This window comes from Myotis nattereri (assembly GCF_964212035.1).
Source record: "Myotis nattereri genome assembly, chromosome: 6".
NCBI lineage: Eukaryota > Metazoa > Chordata > Mammalia > Chiroptera > Vespertilionidae > Myotis > Myotis nattereri.
This window is the reverse complement of record NC_138081.1, coordinates 90,971,605-90,993,754: the sequence shown is the minus strand read 5'-3', so window position 1 is coordinate 90,993,754 and position 22,150 is coordinate 90,971,605. Positions and strand designations below refer to the sequence as shown.

The following is a 22,150-nucleotide window of genomic DNA, read 5'->3' as shown; positions in this document are numbered from 1 at the left end:
CCGGTCAAAGGCACATGCCTGGGTTGTGGGCTCAGTCCCCCTGGGGGGGGTGTGCAGGAGGCAGCTGATGAATAATTCTCTCTCGTCATTGATGTTTCTATCTCTCTCTCCCTCTCCCTTCCTCTCTGAAATCAATAAAAATGTATATTAAAAAAAAAAGTACTTCAGATTTTTGCAAAAGGGACAGAAAGGCCAGTAACTGGTATTTACTTAGAAATAAGCTAGGCCATTTGCAGACGCCCTCCAAGCTTAATGTTCACAGTCATTCCGTGAATTAGCTATGATTGTACCAGTTTCACAGGAAGGAAATCTAGGCTCATAAGAATCCAATAACTTGCTGAATTCTGCCCTGAACCTGACCAGTTGTGCCTTGGTTTCCAGGTTCTGGCAAAGACATGGTTGCAGGAATGTAATTTGATCCACTGTTGAGTTAATGAGATTTTTTACTTTCTTTCAAAATACATTTAATTAAGTAATATTTCGATGCCTGTGAGGAAGTAAACTACATGTGACATTAATGATGTCTAATCAGAGAACACAATGGGGTCCTTTATAACTTGGAACCTTTCTTGATGGAGCTCGATTGTGCAGACTGGGAGCGGACTGCCCTCTGAGGCCCTCCGTAGGCATAAACATCAGCTTCAAAGAGTTCATTTGAAAGGGTGAAGACCGGTTCAAACTAATTAGTACCAGGGACATGTTTTCTGATCCAAACACTGTAGTGATCTATTAGAAATGTCAAATTAGCAAGAAGTTTTCATCACTTGTCAATGAAACTGGGATACACAGTGCCTTGGAATATCTACCTGCCAATAAGTCTGTGTGTCTGTTTATCAGGGAGGGAAGGGAAAAGAAAAGCAAGAAGGGCCAGAATAAAATTTCATTCTGAATATTCTTTTCTATTACAAAATTAAGTCTAAAAAAATGCCCTAGTTCTGAGAGGGAGGCGGTTATAGGGACGAGTCCTCACTTAAACCCATTTCAAAATGTAAGGTAATTGCTCACCCTTGGAACACAGGCCGGGGAGGCGGGGGCGGGGGGTGGGGTTGGGGAAGGTATGAGAGTACTTATGGAAAGTGCCTGAAGTACACATTGGAAAACAAGAAACGTCAGGGCACTTACCTTTTGGATGTCTTGTGATGTTTCTGGAAAAAAAAAAATAAAACAAACAAACAAATAAATAAATAAAGTGTTTGGGTTATTTTTTAAGTTTGTGGATTAAAAATGTATCTCACATATAGGTAAGCACTCCTATTTTTATAAGACTTTTAAACTTACTGTTCATAATTAAAGACCAAGAAGCTTCTGGGCCCTTTAGACCTAATTTTCAAAAGACACTTCCCAGTTATCTTGGTTATATGCCCTGGACTATAGCTCAAACAACTACATACATCTGAGTGGTAAGTACCTTCCTTAATCCCTGAGAGCAATGGACCAATTCACCCTAATAAATTCAAAAGCTTCCCCCCCACCCTCACCCCGCCAATATGTGTTACTTGAAAAAAAATTCACATGGCCTAAGCCCCGAAAATCACTTAAACATAGGACTATGCTTCTGTTAATTTTAAAACAGTTTACTGGTTACCACGGAAACATAGAGCATCTCTCAGCAGGGTCCCCGTGGCCTGTGCTGAGGAGTGGTGCACCTGGAAGTCTGGGGCTGGGTTTCCGGATCCTCATAGAGACCCTCTTACAGATGCCTTGATTACGTGCATCTCATCTTTACAAGTGGCTTAATGACAGAAGCATATAACGTAAAAAGTGATCGAACCCTCTCCACAAACCCCAGCCCGCAGAGGTCACCCAACTTCACAGTTTGATGTTGATCTTTCCAGACCCTGCCCGCTGCCCCATCCCACCACAAAGCACAGTTTTTGCTTTTCAAATAAAGGTACAATATGCAACACTGCATTTCCTGCTAAATATATGTGGACACTCTTGTCAGTCCACGGACACACTTCCTTCTTCCCGACGGCTGCAGAATACTCCCTGTACCGCACATTTCAATGGATTTTACCAAACTTTGCTCTAAAAAGCTTACACACCAATAGTTTCAAAGTGCTTGTTTTTCTATATCATTAGGTCAAGCTCACGGCTGTTCCCTTTTTATCTATCTCACTTAAATGTATGATTTCTTTCAACTTCAAATTATTCTTTTTTATTATTAATCCTCACTGGAGAATATTTTCCCCATTTATTATTTATTCTTTATTTTTTATTTTTTTATTTTTTATTTTATTTTTATTTTTTAATATATTTTATTGATTTTTTTAGAGAGGAAGGGAGAGGGATAGAGAGTTAGAAACATCGATGAGAGAGAAACATCGATCAGCTGCCTCCTGCACACCCCCTACTGGGGATGTGCCCGCAACCAAGGTACATGCCCTTGACTGGAATCGAACCTGGGACCCTTCAGTCTGCAGGCCGAAGCTCTCTCCACTGAGCCAAACTGGTCAGAGCTAAAAATATATTTTTATTGATTTCAGAGAGGAAGGGAGAGAGAAAAAAACAATAGATGAGAATCATTAATTAGCTGCCTCCTGCATGCCCCCTCCTGGGCCTAGAGCCCGAAACCCGGGCACATGCCCTGACCGGGAATCAAATCATGACCTCCTAGTTCATAGGTCGATGCTCTACTACTGAGCCACACCGGCTGGGCTTTAAGACCTTTTTTAATAGAATCCTCTGACTTCTAATAAGAACGGTTTTAGGCCTTTGCAAAAGACATACTAATTGTGTGTTGCAGGCTCCACCCACAGTGTGGGGAGTGCAGGAGGCAGCCGATCAGTGATGCTCTCTTATCATTGGTGTTTCTGTCTCTCTCGTTCCATCTCCCTTCCTCTCTGAAATCAATAAAAATAAACTAAAAAAAACACACAAAAAGAACGGTTTAGGTCGGCTGCACACTGTCAGACTAAGATTTCTTTCCATTGCACTCCAGGGATAATCCCACTTTTTCTTATGTACCTTTTTTTTTTTTTTTTTTAACCATGTGTTTTTATTTCTGGAACAAATTTTGCAGAAATTGTTTCAGACCTGAAAAATTTTCATGAAAAACATGTGGTGGTGTGTTGGGGTCCAACCCCAGCAGGTCCAGGGGTTCCCAAAGGTGTGGACGGAGTCGGCGAAGAAGAAATGGCATGGAGACAGCATTCAGTTGATCAGCAGCCTAGCCAGGTTCTGTAGTCAGGTCCACTATTCTTTATTTTTTAAATTTAAATTCTTTATTGTTTAGAGTATTACATGAGTCACCTTTTCCCCCCATTGACTTCTCCCTGGCCGCTCCCACCCCCAACACATGCCCTCACCCCCCTGCTGTCTGTGTTCATTGGTTATGTCTATATGCACGCATACAAGTCCTTTGGTTGATCTCTTACCCCCTCACCCCCCACCTTCCCTCATAGTTTGGACAGTCTGTTCGATTCTTCTATGTCTCTAGTTCTATTTTTGTTCATCAGTTTATGTTGGTCATTATATTCCACAAATGAATGCGATCATGTGATATTTATCTTTCTCTGACTGGCTTATTTCACTTAGCATAATGTAAATGTATGACTTTTCTGATTACTAACATGGGTGACCATTTATACATTTTATTGGCAGTTTGTGTTTCTTCTGTGAAACTGCCCAATGATATTGTCTGCCTTTTAAAAAAAGGGTCCTTTGTCCCTTCTTTTTGATACATAGGATTCCTTTTAGTAATAGGGATATTAATCTTCTTTTGCCTGTTATCTATATTACAAACATTTTATGTCATTTGGCTTTACATTTTATAATGGGGCACTATTACTCACAGAAGTTAATCAACTCCATCAATCTGTAATTCATCTGGTGCTTTCATTTTTCTCACCTGGTGCTTTTCGTGTGTGTGTGGTTTGACTTAGTGGATATCAACAAGAATGCAAAAAGAAGATGTTTCAGGACTTACCACTGGTCTTCAAAACTTTATGTGATCTTGAGGAAGGTTCTGGGAGGAAGAAAAAATAAGGCCAGCATCACTTGCAAAACCAAATCAAGAGGTTTTTTTCTTTAAAAGTAAATTATTAGTTTCTGAGCAAATTAATTCAGCTCTAGAAATTTTCTATAAAATTTGCCCAAATCCCCGTTGCTTAGAGATACTTAGCAGCAAGACACTCACCCCATCAAAACTAAGGTGAACATTAAGCTGTGTAATTAGGAGTTGCATAACAGAACACCTGCCCTACCAGCTGGTACAGCAATTTCCTTAGCGTTAACTACCATCTATAAGCTGATAACGTTCAGTTTTAACGCTCTTATCCCGGACCCCGTCCCGAGCCTCAGACCTCCAATGCCAGCTGCCAGCCTGACCTCCCCCCAGTGTCCCCACAGACCCAGCAAAACCACAAGTCTCAACCTCAGTGCACCGGTCTCCCCATACCTGCCCTTCTCCCTGTATCTACCTCAGCTGTCATTGACATTCCCCTCCCAAGCTATTGACCAGGACGTCATTCTAATCTCTCTTGTTTTCATCCATCGTCTCGTGGGATCCCACTAGTGCTCTACCCCAGTCACTACTGTCTTAATCCAGCCTTCAGCATCTCTCACCCGGACCAGAAGGACAGCTTCCTGCCTACTTCATTTTCCACATTGAGGCAGAATTCAGTTCTCAAAGAAAATATTTCATTGCTTGATATCCTTCCATAGCTTGCAAGATCGAGTGCAAACCCTCCGTGGGGCCTACTTGCCTTCATGATCAAGCCCCTCTCTGACCTCTAGCCACATCTCCCTCCGTTTCACCTTGCCCACCTCCAGCTCCACCTCCACCCCCAGCTCCAGCTCCAGCTCCAGCTCCAGCTCCACCTCCACCTCCACCCCCACCTCCAGCTCCACCTCCACCTCCACCTCCACCTCCACCTCCACCCCCACCTCCAGCTCCACCTCCACCTCCACCTCCACCTCCACCTCCACCTCCACCCCCAGCTCCAGCTCCACCTCCACCTCCACCTCCACCCCCAGCTCCAGCTCCACCTCCACCTCCACCCCCAGCTCCAGCTCCAGCTCCACCTCCAGCTCCAGCTCCACCTCCACCCCCACCTCCAGCTCCACCTCCACCTCCACCTCCACCTCCACCTCCACCTCTACCCCCAGCTCCAGCTCCAGCTCCACCTCCAGCTCCAGCTCCAGCTCCAGCTCCACCTCCACCTCCAGCTCCACCTCCACCTCCACCTCCAGCTCCACCTCCACCCCCAGCTCCAGCTCCACCCCTAGCTCCAGCTCCAGCTCCAGCTCCACCTCCAGCTCCACCCCCACCCCCACCCCCAGCTCCAGCTCCACCTCCACCCCCAGCTCCAGCTCCACCTCCACCTCCACCTCCACCTCCAGCTCCACCTCCACCTCCAGCTCCACCTCCACCTCCAGCTCCAGCTCCAGCTCCACCTCCACCTCCACCCCCAGCTCCACCTCCACCTCCAGCTCCACCTCCACCTCCAGCTCCACCTCCACCCCCAGCTCCAGCTCCACCCCCAGCTCCAGCTCCACCTCCACCTCCACCTCCAGCTCCACCTCCACCTCCACCTCCAGCTCCACCTCCACCTCCACCCCCAACTCCACCTCCACCTCCACCGCCACACTAACCCCCACCCCCACCCCCACCCCCACCCCCAGCTCCATCCCACGTTCCGCCAGTGTGAACAACTGACCACCAATGTCCCCTCTAAGATATGTTGTCTCAGTCTCGGGCCTCTGCATGTCTATTCCCTCCCACCTGCCTCCTCGGCCCCTAGATTCCATCGGGGTACTGGCCTTCCGCTCTCTAAGCCCCCTCTCTCCTTCCTAGAGGTGAACCTCTCCCTCTCCTGGTGTTTAATCACCTTTTTGGACCCTCCCACTAGACCAGCCGTGGGCAAACTACGGCCCGTTTGAAATGAATAAAACTAAAAAAAAAAAAAGACCGTACCCTTTTATGTAATGATGTTTACTTTGAATTTATATTAGTTCACACAAACACTCCATCCATGCTTTTGTTCCGGCCCTCCGGTCCAGTTTAAGAACCCATTGTGGCCCTCGAGTCAAAAAGTTTGCCCACCCCTGCACTAAACTCTGAACTTCTTGCAAGCAGGAATCATGTGTATTATCTACTAGTATTCTTGCATTTTGGTCCTTAGCACAGATTAGGTAGGTGCTCAATAAATAGTGATTCAAATGAAACAAACAAACAACCAACCAAACAAACAAATGAACAAACACCTGAGAGCTCCCCAAGGTAATACTACCTGGAGTCTGATTCAGCAACTGTGTGTTAAGAGTTTTAAGTTTGAACAATCCTGGTATGTGTCATTTACAGGATACAATTTTTTCACTGGCGACAGTAGACAGGGTTTAGTACCTGTCTGCTACGACAAGAGGCTATGCAAAGCAAAGCTACTTGGTTAATATGCGTGAAAGCAGAGAGTTAAGTAGAAAAGAGTTTTAGAACAGAAGCTTGGGAGCCCCATCATAATTCGGCCCCAACTGCACTCAAACTGGCCGTGAGCTCCAAGACCAGAACAGAACTGCCTTTCTGTCTGACTGAAAGCGACCTTCATTGCTAGTCCCCACGCTTATCAACTTTGGATGAAACATCCGAATTACCAGATTTTCTTCTCAACCGGTAGGGAGTGGAGCAGGTCTTCGCCTGTCCCTCGGGGCTGTAGCAGAAGCCGGGGTAATCTGTAAAGAGAAGGCAGTGACTGTGAGAACCAGGTGCCTGGTGATGGCTCAGAATACGGGAGCCACCTGCTTTGGATATCTCAGCATTTATTCTCTTCCCTCAGGCAGGAGTCCCTTCTTCCATACCTGGTGTTGAATATGTATCTCAGGACTTCCTTTACCTTGGGACTTCCAGGGCATGTTAGCAAGTTAAGTGCCTCTCTCTCTCTCTGTCCTCACTTTCTGCTGCCACCATAGCCCACAGAGGTCAGAAAATGCCATTAAAATGCTATTCCCAAGGCTGAACTTGTCACCAAGGCCCCTGACAGATGGTGGTGGTGGGCTACAGTCAAGGTAAAACTACCTGGAGATTTCATGAGGCCTTGGTGCCCCACGTAGTGAAGGATGTCTCGCCCTTCCTGCCCCCATGGGAGCTGCTCTCCCATTCAGTGACTTTTTTAAAAAATAAATAAATAAATAAATAAATAAATAAATAAATAGATTTCAGAGAGTAAGAGAGAGAGAGAAACATCAATGATGAGAGACTCATTGACTGGCTGCCTTCTGCACTCCCCACACTGGGGTTCAAGCCCACAACCCAGGCATGTGCTCTGACCAGGAATTAAAACATGACCTCCTAGTTCATACGTCAACGCTCAATCACTGAGCCACGCTGACCGAGCAGTTCATTGACTCTTAATACTTGTCTACACTTTGCTCCTTTGAACATTTGTTGAGTACTTTAGATTCTCTTCTCAGAAAAGGAATTATCATTTAATTTCATAGTTTGTCTTTCTACCCCATCTAAGGGGTACCCAGACTCTGGATCAAGGAAATCTGGTCTAACCCTGAACCACTGCAGCATATTCAATGACCATCGTCATGCTGACACCAGAGGGTAACAATTTAAGGATGGCCCTGTAAACATGGCCTTCAAATTAGGGTTAATGCTCTTCAGCAGCACCTAAAGTTTGAGAGAGTTCTAAGAGTTGTAAAGACCACATGCACTTCTCCAATGTCAGAGGTAAAGTTATATATATGAGGTCATCTAGTCCAACGGACTGGCTTACTCTGTTCACACTCAGCCAAGTCCAAGGTAGGGCAAATAAGGTTATTTTCCTGGGCTGGGCTGCTCTGGCTCAGTCCTGGGCCCAGCAGACAGGCATGTGGCACCAATTTGTGCTTGAAATTATTCTGTGCGCCACGAAATCTTAATGGTGCCCAAGAGCTAACCCAGATCCTGGGAACAAGTAAGTCATTTTATTGAATGAACTCAACATAATAAGAGCTGACGTCTCCAGATCCCATCTTCCTTCCACTTTCCCCCTAATTCTCACCTGGCCATCCCTGGCCATGCCTTCTCCTCAGAGTGCTTTTATTAAAAAAATAAAAAAAAATCTTAGAGATTCTAAGTGAAATGTGAGGATTTAGGGGCCACAGGGCAGTGAGCCCAGCCTCGCACTGTGGGGATTGCTCCTCAGAGTCTGTCAGACCGGAAATGGGGACTCGCAGCCACTGTGGCAGCCTGGAGGGTGAGTTAGCATTTGCACTTGGGGAAAGATTCCCCAAAAGTAAGTTATTTTGAGTTTTTTTTTTTTTTAAAAAATATTTGTATTGATTTTTAGAAAGAGAGGGAGGGAGAGAGAGAGAGAAAAACATTGATGTGAGAGGGAAACATTGATTGGGATGACACCCAACCAACTGAACCACATAAGCCAGGGCGTTCGTTATTTTGAAAGTTTTAAGTAAAAGTTTGTCAGACCTAGTTGCCAGTTGTTAAAGTCATCGTTTCTCTTTTTAACCTGGGAGGTAACAAGGATATGATAAAATAAGGTTTTATTTTATAGGAAAGAGCTCACTTACATTTATTCTCTGCCTGCTTGTATAAGCCTAGCAATACAATCACATATGTGGGGCAGCTGTAATTTTGAAATTTGTGCTGTTATCAGGAAAACCAGTAACTACCTAGTTATCTTGATGTTTTCAGATAATCAACATAGATTTTCTGTCTGAGGTGGGAAACGGACTGTGAGACCTTAATTGTTGGCGGTGGGGGTAAGGGTTGATCCTGGGAGCATATCTTACATTGTTAGTTGACACAGAGACCTAGCCAAGTGGCCAGTTGCCAGGGGACTCACAGATAAAAAGGGAGGAATCAATGTAGAAACAAATCAATATGTCAGGAAGAGATGGTACTGCCTGCCGACTATTTGTTAAAACAGTTAGTAGAGAGCTGCTACGTAACAATGACATTTTTATAAACTTCAAGATAGAATATGTGATAGGCACAAATAGAAAATGAAATTTCAAATTGTGTTAAGAAAATGAAACTTACGAATGGCGTCCATTTCTAGTATCGCTTGCTTTGCCTGAAAGAAAGAAAATGTAGCTGTAATTGCAATGATATCCTTTTGGTTTCTACTTTAAACTACCAATCCTAACATGGGTTTTATCCCACCTGAATAAGTGGTTTTAAAAAAGCTTTTTAAAGAAACTCATGATTTCTCTTAGGCATTAACACATAGTTCGAGGGATTCAAACAGATGAGTGCCCCCATGTGGGGAGTAGATGCTGCACAACTGAGCACCTGAGCTAAACCACAGCCCCACCTGGAAAGAAAGGAGGGAGGGAGAGGAAAGGGGGAGGGGGAAGACAAAGGGAGGGAGGAGGAGAAAGGGGGAAAGAGAGGGAGAGAAAAACGGGTTGGGGGGCGGGGGTGGGGGGAGATGAGAGGTGAGAGAAGAAAAAGGGAAACATTTCACCAAACATTTCCAAAACCTGGCTCATCATTAGTATCTGTTGGTCAGCGTATAATAAAATGCAGATTCCTGCTACCCAGCCTTGACCTACTGAACTCAACCCAGGTCTACTGACCCAAAAGCCCACGGGATAGGGCCCAGGATCTGCACAACCAGCCCTCCCCATACCACTCAACTGTTCTGAGTTGGTTGCAAAACAGACTGCTGGAGGTTTTCTGCTTTCCTCCTTCCATCTCCTGGCTCCCTACAGCACCCTGCACCCACCGTCTTTTGTGTATGCCTAGAATCTCGGGGTGGGGGTGAGCGGAACAGAGCTGGGGTGGGGGGAAGGGCTCTGAAGGACGGCGCTGTGATCCCCACTCTGGCACTACACGTGGGTGCTCTCACATCTCTGAATGTGTTTCCTCAGCTGAAAGATGGTAACAAGACCGACCTTCCAGAATCACTACTAGGACCAAATGGTAGGCACTCAACCCAAGTTAGTTACTTCCACCTCCCCATGGAAAGGGCCTCATAACCTTGACCTTCACCTCCTCCACGCATACTTCTCCCCAGCTCAACCTCAGCCTCCCTTAAGGATTTTAAAAACTGTTGTTGTTGCCACATGTTATTAATGTTTAGGGGAATATAAAAAGATATGACAACTACACTAACAAGAATAATTTTTCTTGAGGATTCAAAAATGAAAAAAAAAATAGGTTGGGTAGCCTTTCTTGCTTTAAAGTAATTTTCGTTTTTCAAGGGTAGTGTAACTGAACCTACAAACATTACGTTAAAAATAATTTAAAAATTATTTTGTTGTATTCTTCCACCATCTGTGATATCACAGTAAAAATGTGTAGACCAAGTGGCAATCATTTTGTTTAACCAAAGGGGTAAGAAAGAAGCCTCGATGCAGTCACCATAACTTTGAGAAAACAAATGTTTGGATTTTTATAACACTGCTCTTTTATCTCCGCCCCCCCCCCCACCCCCTCCCTTAACATTTAATTTCAAAAAGTGTTATTCCCACATTGTCCACTAGGAGTCAGCCAGGGACCATCACTGAACTAAAGGACTGGAAGGAGGTTGACAGGAACGAATGAATTTCCAACAGCTGTGCTAATATTATTAGACCGGTGGTACATTTTTTGATGTTTAAAAAATTCCCTCTTATACATTTCTTTGATTTAATAGGAATAAATATATTTTGATAGCTTTAAGGAAAAGGTTGAGAAATAGTCAAGGAAAGAAGTGAAAAGTTCAAGTTAACTATCTGCTTAAATAAAATAGAAAATTATTAGAACACCATCGTGGATAAAGTACATTAAATAAGTGTGTTTCCATTTCCATCCCTTGGGAACAACGCGGTGAAGACTTGCTCTTTGGGGCCAGACAGCCCTGGGTTTGACCCTGGGCTCGGTCATGTACTAGCTGCATCAACTTGGCAATTTGTGTCAAGTCTCTGAGCCTCTTTTTATTTCTCTGGAAGGGGGAGAATAGGCCCTTCTCAGAAGGACTTTTGTGTGGGGTGAAATAAGATTATCAAGTACTTAGCACAGTGTGTACGTGCTCAAGAAGGTGTAGTTGAAACCGAATGAGATTCTAAAAGGACCAGGAAGTTGGGTAAACAAGGACAATTCTATTGTGACCATTTTTACATGTAAAGGGAAAACTGCCTGTTCTATACACTCCTGGCGTGGGAGAGAGAGGACAGGTACGCGCATTAGTCTTGTTTTGTAATGGCCTTTAATTGCCCTTCGGAATCCCTTGGTAGGTGTGAATTCCCAGTGGACAGGTAGACAATAGGTGGGGCCTATCAAAGCCACTGCCATTGCTCAGAGCACATTCATTGCGAGGCACTGGCCAGCAACCAAATGACTACCCACGAGGAGAATGCAGTCACCTGTCCCCATGAGCTCCCTGACATCTCGGGACACCTGCTGAAATGAGACTCATGCCTCAAGGCACACACCTCCCCACACTCATTTCCTGGGTACATAATCACTGCTGACAGCCCCTGAGCGGGGCTGCAGATGCTTTTCAAACGACACAAAGCAAAACAGGCGCTCTCCTTTCTGAGAAATCTCATTCCTACTTAGTCCCCGCCCAGTTCTACCCTTGTGATCATCCCCCCATTTTCTGCCCCACTTCACTCCTCCCTGCCACAGCACGGACCATCTCACCATCCACGTGGATAATCCTCCCCCTAGTTCCTCACACATGATCCCCGATAACCTTTTCCTCCACTCCAGAACAGCAACACACAATCAGAGCTGCCCCCAGAACCTACGGCCGCCCCGACCTGCCCCGCCTCCAAGGCAGGCCTCCAAAGGGCCCTTCTTCAATCCCACATCTATCCCCACATTTCCGTCTCCCCACCTGTCACCCTGCTGAACCTGCTCTCTCACTTTACAAGGCCAGGGCTCCTTCAACCCAGGTCTATTTCCCCAGTTAATTTTACCGTCTGCTCAGCCTGCAAATCCTGTTGGATCACTGCATCGGTGCTGATGAGCGCCCCGCCTTCCTGCCCTGTTAACCTTCCCTGTCACCAATCCCCACCCTTGGGGAACCCAGGTGCGCCGTGGTGCCTCAACACTAGTTTCTGAGTCATCTGAAATTAGCTCATCGCACTGATCCATGGCGGCCAGCTTCTGGGGCTCTCAGACGCCTTTCCCAGGTTACTGTGTTGGGTGGGAGTTCTGCACCTTCCCACTTTCATTCAGCCACCAAGCCCATCTTTGCTTCACTCACCCAGTAAGTGACATCACCCCCATTTTCAGTGAAATCAAGCCCTCAACCTTCCCTCAAATCCCCCTCAAAGCTTCTCTATTCTTTCATCTTTCTTCTCGCTCAGCCCGGGAAGGTGCTTCTGACTGTTTCCAAAACTGACCCCCAGCCCTGAGCTTTTGATCCCACCCTGCCACCTCCCAGGGTCACATTCCGAGAGGATCCCTCCTCTTATTTTCCCGTCTCCTGTTTCCCCGTATTATTCCCCTCTGTTTACTTATGTCCAGGGCATTCTTCACCTACAAACAGTGTCTTGCTTTGATCTCACCTTTCCTCAAACTACCAGCTTTTGTCTTTTCTGAACTCTGTTTTAAAAAAGAAAAGCCTACTCCGTCTGCTCCTTTCCCTCCCCTTTCTCTTCAGCCCACTCCGGCCTCGCCTTGGTCTCAGTGAGCGAATCTGCTATCTCGTTTCTGTTGGACTCTGTTTTGACCGCAGCAGCATCGGAGGCTGTCACTCAGCTCCCTCTCGTTGAGAGTCTTTCCTTCCTTCGTTACCTCACCTTTTCCCTCCAGGTTTCCCACTACCTCATCGCTACTCTTTCTTTGATGTTCTCTACACCCCCCGACCCCACTGCAGATCCCTTAGTTGTTGGGATTCCCAAGCGTTCTTCTTCCTTTCCACATTTTGAGGGTCCTTCCTATCACGGACCCTCCTATCAACTCTCAGGGCTTCAGTTATTGTCTGGGTGGAGAGAGCCTCCCGATCTGCAGCTTCCAAGACTGAATTGCCACCTGCAGCTGACCTGCCCCTGCACATGCATCAGCGCTCACCCTCTCGCTCCCATCCAACCCGTTCCTCCCGTTCGCAGTCTATCTTGGAGCTCACAACACCATCCTCCTGGCCCAACTCCTTACTCATCCTGGACTTCTAGTTCTCCCTCTCCTCATGCGTGGTGGGCAGAATCCTATTCTCTCTGCCTCCACAACGGGTTTTCGCATCCCCTCATATGCTGCGGCTCCCTGGCGGTGCCCCTGATCTGTCTTCTAGACTATTGTGGTGGCTTGTTAATTCCTCTCCTGTCTCTAGTCTCACTCCTCCCACTCGTTGCCACACTGTTCCCGAAGTTACACTCTGAGAACACGGGGCAGCCCACGCCATACCCTTCTTCCCAAACCGTCACCAATACAATCCAGACTCCTCCTGTGTGAGGTCAAAGCCCTTTACTGCCCAGTTGTCTGCCTCCCACGTCTCCAGCCTCACCTCCAACTCCATCTTCTTGGGACTCAGCCCCGCCCCCTAGGCATCTCTGTTTTGTGTATGCTGTTCCCTCAGCTTGGTTTTCCCTTTCCATTTCCCTCACTTAATGAAAACATTCCTCATTCGTCGATTCTGAAAGGCACTTTCCTTCCCAACTCAACTGTCATTCAACACTTTGCCCTCCCACAACACTTGGCTTATACCTTCATTAATGCATCATGTTTAGCAAACAGTTACGTAATTCAGGGCTAGCTCCCTCGTCTGCAGACCCCTTCATGGCCACGTCTGGGCCTGGGTCCCCTCGCCTTCCCGCAGAACCGGAGCCAGCTTTAGTCACTGTAGGTGCTTCGTGCACTTTGATTCATCCTCATAGCTCTCTTTAGTGCTCACTCGTTCTCTAGAAAGTACTTATCGTCTCCCCTGTATTTTCCTTCTTTCACGTCCAAAAGGAAAACAACATCTTTTAAAAAAACGCAACAAAAACTCTCCACCGTGTCCCTACATGCGAGTCCTCTCCGAATAAATGGCTGGCTCAGCTGGTCCCTGGCGGATCCCTGCTCTCACTCTTCTTTACTTTGCAGTTGAAGTCCACTCCTGGGGCTGCCCCCACAAGGACCTGAATGTCTTTACGTCTTACTGTTTGTTGGCCTCATTGTCTCACCTTCGCTGGGATCTTGGCCGCGTGATTCTCCAGGATCAGTCTCTTCAGGTGCAGAACCCACAGCCGTTTGTCCTGCTGCGACTTGGCCTACGGAAGGAGATTGGGGCAGTCAGACAACTCCCGCCGCCACCACAGACCAGACTCAGACCCTCCTCTCACCCCCCAACAAGATGCAAAACACACCACGTGGCCAGAAGGCTGGAGAAGGGCTGCCTGGCGCAGGGCGCCCAGGGTGCAGGGCGGGCCTGGCAGGGAGGGGAGGGCCTGCTGTTACCTGGACGGTGTGCTGCAGCTTGGGGTTCTTGTAGTGGAAGACGCTGAAGCTGAGCGGCTCCTTGGGGATCACTTCCACGAGCATGAGGTTGCCACACTGAGCGGGAGAGCGAGACGGGTGAGCACGCGTGGAAGAGAATGGGCCAGCCACTCAGGTCCTTGCCCGTGACCCACATGCACACCTACCGGGATGTGAGCTTTGTACGTAAACGTGTCGTCTCTCTTCTTCGTGATGAGAAGCAGCTTGTCAAAGAGGAAGAGGGTCCTTTCGTTCTTGGCCCGCTGGATGCGGAAGGTTCCTTCGAGCACCAGCTCCCCGTAGCTGGTTAGGTCTGGCCCCTTCCAGTTAGTGAGCAAACTCTGTATCTCCTGCAAAAAGGTCAATGTCCCACGTGATTAAACAGGAGGTGGGCAGGCAAGGCAGCGAGGGCACGGTGGCCCATTTCTTGAGCCTCGAGAATGGCATCTAAATATCTATGTTGCGTCTAACAGTGTGTAATGATCCATGACATGAGTCTACATTTATGGGTGGCGTCACTTAAGGGTTAGCAGAAATGAAGCAAGTTGTTAGTTGATGACTTGCCAATTAGTTACCTCCATTCCTAGATACCCCCCTCCTAGGGCTGGCTGCAGCAGTTATGTCTTTCAGAAGCTACGGAAAGAGCCATTGGTATGAGACCTTCTCAGATAGGCATCCCTCCCTGATGTTCTCACCTCCCATTCTCTGGACAAAACCCTTCTGAGCTATTGATTGGAAATCCTCTCCCAGAAACGGGAGACCCTGCCACATTTCAGAAACTCAAAGCTACTAGTAAAGTCCGTGGGAAAATCATACAAGACCCATCGTCTCAGAAACTTCCTGGTATTCATCCCATTTACTTGGGAAAGAAAATGGACATTTCTTCGTCTCTTTGTTTTGAATGGAACTTGCTGAATACAAACTGACAGCATGACTTTGACGTTTATTTGGGATTTACTGTACATCCTTATCAATCTTTTTTAATGAAGCTGATTTTATTACTTTGAAAGATGAAAATGTCCACAAACAGCATCTAATTAGGCAGCACACAAGACACCCGGAACGTCTTTGCGGGAAAGTGGAAATGGAGAGGAATGGAGGTAAGACTGAGCCACAGCCTCAGCAGCAGTGTCTTCAGAATGCCAAACAGATTCACAGGCCATGAAGAACCAGTCATTTAGCCATTGTGGGAAACGAGATAGATGTTATGCCTGACATTACGTCCACAAAACATCTGAATGACGAAGCATTAAGCCTTTCTTGCTGCCACAAAAGCCAGACAGGCCTGGAGGCTTAGGCTCTCGCCTTCCTTTGATTTTTGATAGTCAGTTGCACACACCACACTCTGGCTGCCTATTGATGAAACCTAGATTTCTGTTCAGACTTACGGGCTAAACAATGTATTTTATTTTCCTGAGTCAGGCACAGGTGTGCTGAGAACATGGGGCCGCTCTAGGCTTTTGTGCCTCACTCCAGGGATACCCCAGAGCCTGAGACTCCTTCTGGGCTCACACCACCTTCTTTTTAAAAATAGGACATCTGCCCTAACTGGTTTGGCTCAGTGGATAGAGAGTCGGCTTGCGGGCTCAAGGGTCCTGGGTTTGATTCCGGCCAAGGGCATATACCTTGGTTGTGGGCACATACCCAGTAGGGAGTGTGCAGGAGGCAGCTGATCGATGTTTCTCTCTCATCGATGTTTCTAACTCTCTATCCCTCTCCCTTCCTCTCTGTGAAAAATCAATAAAATATATTTTTTTTAAAAAAGGACATCTTTTGAGGTATCCAGGATATGACCACTGGCTTAGCACCTATTAAAAGTTTTCAGGGGTTCAGGGCTCAACATTTTGGTGCTGGAAGGAACCTTAGCAAATGCTCGTCTGTCTCATTTATAAAAATGAGGAATCTAAGGTAAAGCCGTGGGTCTCATCCCAAATGAAATTGCAAAGGACCTGGCTCCAGACTTTGCCCTCCTTGCTCTGTGTCCCAATACCACACACACCACCTCAGGGCTCTGCATGAACTAGTGACAGAGGAATAGAAGTTGCAAATTCCTTTAACAGCTTGGAGAAAGGTGCTTTCAACTAGAATTATTTCTTTGTAATGAAAATAACATAAGGCCTCAGGAGACTCAAATTTTTCACTTAGATCATGGAAGGGGCTATAAGCAGACTATTAATCTAAAAGTTTCCAAGGGACTTTCTCTTAAATACACAATGATAAGCATTATTGGTGTCCCGATCTTTCTTCAGGAAGAACTCCGATGAAGACCATGAATGACGGGCAATACGTGAGCAGCCTTAATATCTGATTTAGAAAACGGTGAGAAGTCAGCGCACCTGCAGCACCTCCATCTCAAGGGCTCACCTGTAACCGGACCGCGTGCTCATGTTTCCGCTTCATGTCGTTGATGTGCCAGGCGACGCGCTGCATCGTGTCTATCGCATCCAGCACCACGTCGTAGCCTTCTGTGTCCTTGTCGAGGTGATTTTCTATTTCCTTAAAGACAAACAAACCTCAAATTCATTATTTTTCAAAGCTTCCCATTTTGTCAATGATACAAATGGTACCTCTATGATTAGTTCCTCATATTTTATTTTTGCTTATTTATTGACATGTGACATCATTCTTTAAGATTTTGAGATAACTTATCAGAAATACCTACAACAAAACGGTAAGACAGGAAAGAAAATGGAGCTGGGAAGACAGAAGTGGATTAAAATGTCATGACAAACAAGATAAAACAAAAGATGTACACAGGCCATCAAATCTCATAGAGATATTTTAGTGATTACAATAGATATGAGAGTTGACATTATAGTTGGAAATTTCAGAGCTTCCTGGTGGCCAATGTGATATAGTTCTCACTCTTACAAGATGGAAAACATACTTATTACTTTTCTCCCAGAGAAAGTAAAAGATCTCACACAGGACTTAATACGTAACGGATTCGAAAATACAGTGGACATTATCTTTAAAAAACAAGAACACACCACTTCTATAGCAAGTGCACTTGCATGTAGTCAAGGCTTTGAAGCCCAAATGAAGTTCACCCAAGACAACCCTTCAGAGTACTGAGGGGGACCTCCTGGTTCAAGTACTCGCTCTGATGCTCAGCACTGAGCTTAGCACTGGGGTCCACCATGCCAGGGAGATGGGAAAGGGACACAATCTCTGCGCCAATTTTTTCCAGCACATAAGACACATGCCCAGAGAATTCCTAAGTGTGTAACGCCAGGGACGACGGCATAGTTCCTTTTGTCCTTTATCTTCTCAACAAGGCCTACCAGAGAGCTGGGTGGCCAATAAAGGCTCATTAAATTAAGCTGTATCTTCTTAAAACAAAAATAACAGTAACCCTATATAAATATGTAAAACATAGGAAGACAGTATAGTCCATTAGATCATTTCCATGGCATTCATCATGCATATTCATTAAGCTACTGGGTGGAGGTTGAATCTTATGGTATAACTTATAAAGATTATTTTATAGTCATATTTCATAAATCTCTACTTTTACTGAGTATTTAAATTTCCCATCTAGTTAGAAACTGGAAAGGGATTTACATTTCCCTTCCAGACTCAGAAAGGTCCTTTAAAACTGTATCTCCAAACTAACAACTCCCAGGTAAGCTCAACATCAACAACGAAGTTAAAAAAAAACAACAAACTAATTTTTTCTTTTAGTCCAAGAGGCAATCTGTTCATCGACAACAGTCTCCGGAGTACAGTGCGTATTCTTGTGGGATCTTCACGGATGGCTACATAACTTTGAAGTGATGTGAATGACACAGAAAAAAACACTCTCTAAATAAACAATAAAAGCAAAAAATACTTCAAAGGCAACCAGAAGTTAGTTTTCAAATAATCTAACCACTGTTCTTCCCTTTTTTATTCATTACCAGCTGTTAGAGACCGAATGTCTGTGTCTCCCCTAAAATTCACATGTTGAAATCCCACTAATCTAAGAAGTTAGCATCAATTTGACAATTAAAGTACTTTCCCTGATGTGGCTTCACTGGACATGATATTCTTCAAAGATGAGCCACCCGGGCAAACAGACTAAATTGAGGAAGTCCTGGTAAAGAAGGAATATAAGGGCTCTTAAAATGTTAGGTGTGTGAATTGAGCAAGCCTGGAATGATTATCCAAGTTAGAAACCTGGAATCATTTAAAAAGAGATACATACAAATTGCAGACATGTTGATATGGAGAGGAACTCTGAATTAAAATCTTCCTAAGAAAAAATTTTAATGTAGGACAAAAATAATACGATACCAATAATAATTTATTTTTACGGATTGCCTGTGAGCCACAGTGCACCTGGGCGATTTATAGGATGGGAACCCAGGCAGTCTCGCCCCCGAGCCAGCCCCTAACCACGGGGCACACTGTCTTTCCCCTATTGCACTGGCAATCCAATTCTACCTACAGCACAAAAGTTACTTTCAACACAGCTTTTGTCCATTTCTATCAACGTCCTTAGATAAGAAATGAGAATATGAGTGCTACGTCTACCTTTGTTTCTAAAGCTTCCTTGAATTTTGTCCAAATAATGGGAAATGAAGTAAAGAAAAGATACCCTGAGGCGATGTAAGCCCAGCCCAAAGATCGTCATCACACCGCTCACCTGTCTTCTCCTCTTTCAGCCCCTGCTCCTTGCTCATACAAAAGCCGATCTGAGACCAATCGCTCTCCCTCCCCACTGCCTACTGAATCTGGGCTCAAGGAAGTAAAATAAAACACAAGAAACCTGTTTTTCATTATGATGATCGCTCGCTGCCTGGAACCGTCACTGCCAGCATGAGGTGCTCCTGAGCCCGGCAGATCAGAACTACACTGAATCTGTACTTAGCTGCTGTCAATGGGGCGGCAGGCCTCGAACATAAATATCTCTAATTCCTCAAAGCAGATTAGTCAGTTGTAAAGTATGAGTGTGGAAAAACGTTTCCATATGTCCCCAGCCTTTTCTGATGTTTTTCCCCCTAAATCTAATATACACACACAAATCCCCATCCTCTGGAACGAACTCAAGAGCAGGCTGAAAACTTACATGCAAAAGGAGGTGATACTTGAGAATCCGCTGAACTGGTTTCAAGAGATAGGACCCCAGAGGCAGTGAGTGTTTCAGAGTTTCCTGACGTTCCCTGAAGAACTTGGCCAGGGTCTTGTTCCTCATGCACTCAGTTAGCACAGCCACAGATCTGCAAGAAGAAGAAGAAAGATTTTTATCTAAATTGTAACGCTTAACACGGGTCTTCAAATTTTACATGGCAGGGAAGCAACAGAGCCATAGCTAGACAAGAAGGCCTCTGGGTAAGTGAGACAAAGCTGCCCCTCTGGGTGGGTGAGTTAGAGAAAGACACCCCAACAGCGATGGCCACCCATAGACACATGCCTCTAAGCAGCAAGCTCCTTCCTTCCAGAGATTTGGCCCCTACGAGGACACATGGCTTAGCAATTGAACCCCATCTGCTCAAACCACACATCTGTATTCAGTTTCCACAGGTTAGAGGGCAAGGAGGGGGCACCTCTGTACTGAGAAAGAGGAGCCCCTCGCCCCGCACATCCAGCCCATGGTGGACATTGTTGCCCCTCTGCTGGTCGTCTTTGTATGATGCACAGACTGCATGGCATTAAGCGCAAGTCTTCAGAGACCTGGTCCCGCAGGTCAACTTCCCTTTGAGCATCTCTGAACAGACCCTCTTTGCGCCTCCATGTGGCTCTGCTTATTCTAAAGACACTTCTGAAACAGTTGGATAGCCTTGCTCCGTAAGGAGTGCAGCTCAGGGGTGTATTAAAAAAGAGGGTCAGGATGCCTTCTCCATCCCAGCTCCCCCAGAGGTAATAAGGATGGCTCCCAGCCCGGCCTTTGTGGCTCAGTGGTTGAGCGTCGGCCTATGAACCAGGAGGTCATGGTTTGATTCCCAGTCAGGGCACATGACCGAGTTACAGGCTTGATTTCTAGTGGGGGTCGTGGCAGGAGGCAGCTGATCAATGATTCCTTCAATGATTCTCTCTCATCATAGATGTTTCTATCTCTCCCTCCCTCTCCCTTCCTCTTAGAAATCAATTAAAAAAAAATATATATATATGGGTGGCTCCCAAGTATCCCAGGGGAATGGTTGAAACAATGCTCAAATCTCATAAATAAAGCAAGCTAGTGGGCTTGTGTAGTCACACACACACATAAATTAAAATATTAGGTCTCATAACTTAGAAGGAAGCAGGTGGAAGTAATTTCTCCCCAAGTCAGTAATCTGTTTTCAGGATTAATTTAGAAAATCAGACAGAGCCAAACAACAAAACAGAACTCCTTGGAAATGCAGGTCTCCCCATGAAGCTATTAGGATCCCTTTGGAGCCATCTGCTCTGACAAATATCTATTCAGGTAGGTTTGTTTCCCCCTAAAAAACTCTTTTTATCATGTAACCGGGGGACTTTTATCAGGCTCCTGAGAGTCAGAATCAGCTGCTCAGTGGCCATTGGCCATCAGAAGGCTGGAGCTCTTGTCCACGGGTAAGGCACTTGTGAGCAGTCTGCGCTCCAGGGCACAGGGGGACATCTGAGGACAATCACCCAACTGTGTCCGGGCAGCCCCGGGGGAGAGAGGGAGGCCCGTCCGTGCCCCTTCCCAGGGAAATCACTGGGGTGTGACTGGTATGAAGAAGGTGGACATCTGTCAAGAGGCGCTGGTGACATTTAATATCACCAGCCTTGGATCTGAGGGGAAGAAAAGTTGTCAGATGGGCCGAAACACCTGGCACTCTTGGCTTAAGACAGGAAAGGGAAGCTCGGGCCTTAGGAGCAAACTGGAGACAAGGGGACGAGAGGAGACAAGGGGATGAGAGGAAAACTTCTATGAAGATGAAAACACAGAATCGGGCAAGAACTGGATGTGTCTGCTTCACTGAGAATGCCTTTAAAATTTTTCTTCTGAGAATGTCTTTGAGGCATCGCTAACACATTGTTTTCTTCAAAATAAGAAATCACGTCTCCCAAGTGTCCCTAACTCAGCTCACTGGGATGTGCGACCTCTTCATATCAGTATGTTTTGTTCCTATTGCACGTTACTGAGATTGCACTGTACTCATTTGTGTTCATTAATTTGATCTTCTCTAACTCGCTCTTCCACTACTGCATTCAACTGGGTTCTGACCCTCAGAAGGCTAGAAACTGCCTGAGGCAAGGGATATAGCTCCTATTTCTTATCAACGTGCACTGAGCTGGAGACCACGCTCCATGAGTGACAGACTCTTAAAAACGTTCCGGCACCAATGATTCTGCCTTTCCCTTGACCCTGAAGAAAGAAGCCTTTATTTTGTACTCTCCTTTCTTATTACTAAGTCAAAAAAATCCTAATATATAAACTCCCCAAATTACAAATTCAGAAGTTCTTTCTCCAAATGACATGTTTGAATAAGATTTATACAGAAGGAATCTCCTCCCCCCCCCCCGCCCCCCCAGTGCCCCTGAGCCCCATCATTGGGTCCAGAGCTCTGTTGGTTCTACAGTTTGGGTGGCTTTTCCTTTCCCTCAGGACGAAGTTTTGAGAAGTTGATCCTGTGATTTCTCTGAATGAGGGTGTGGGACAATGCTGGCTTTCACCCTAAGCACCATGGATTTAGTTGGGGCATCCTACAGTTTCCTGATACCCTCCGCATAGATGTGGAAACTCTAGGAGAGAACATTGCTTAAGTGAAACTGTGTGAACTGTGGGTGGGTCTACAGACATGCATGTGTGATAAAGGTGCCAATCTGCAGGTAACTGTTTGCTTGGTTTGGTTTTTAGGGAAACCTGGGAAAGGTATGGCTGGCCACCCA

The 22,150-nt window shown here is 46.0% G+C and overlaps 1 protein-coding gene across 1 annotated transcript in view; it reads right to left on the bottom strand.

Annotated features, from left to right (window-relative positions):
- PLEKHG1 (pleckstrin homology and RhoGEF domain containing G1) overlaps positions 1–22,150 on the bottom strand; it is a 112,683-nt gene that overhangs the window by 9,729 nt on the left and 80,804 nt on the right. The window contains exons 6-14 of the mRNA XM_081094267.1: positions 19,380–19,530; positions 16,694–16,825; positions 14,497–14,679; positions 14,312–14,407; positions 14,038–14,124; positions 8,984–9,017; positions 6,592–6,669; positions 3,929–3,967; positions 1,123–1,145 (exon numbers count right to left, since the gene is read on the bottom strand). Of these exons, the coding sequence (XP_080950393.1) occupies positions 1,123–1,145; positions 3,929–3,967; positions 6,592–6,669; positions 8,984–9,017; positions 14,038–14,124; positions 14,312–14,407; positions 14,497–14,679; positions 16,694–16,825; positions 19,380–19,530 (823 nt within the window). The remainder of the gene's footprint in view (positions 1–1,122; positions 1,146–3,928; positions 3,968–6,591; positions 6,670–8,983; positions 9,018–14,037; positions 14,125–14,311; positions 14,408–14,496; positions 14,680–16,693; positions 16,826–19,379; positions 19,531–22,150) is intronic.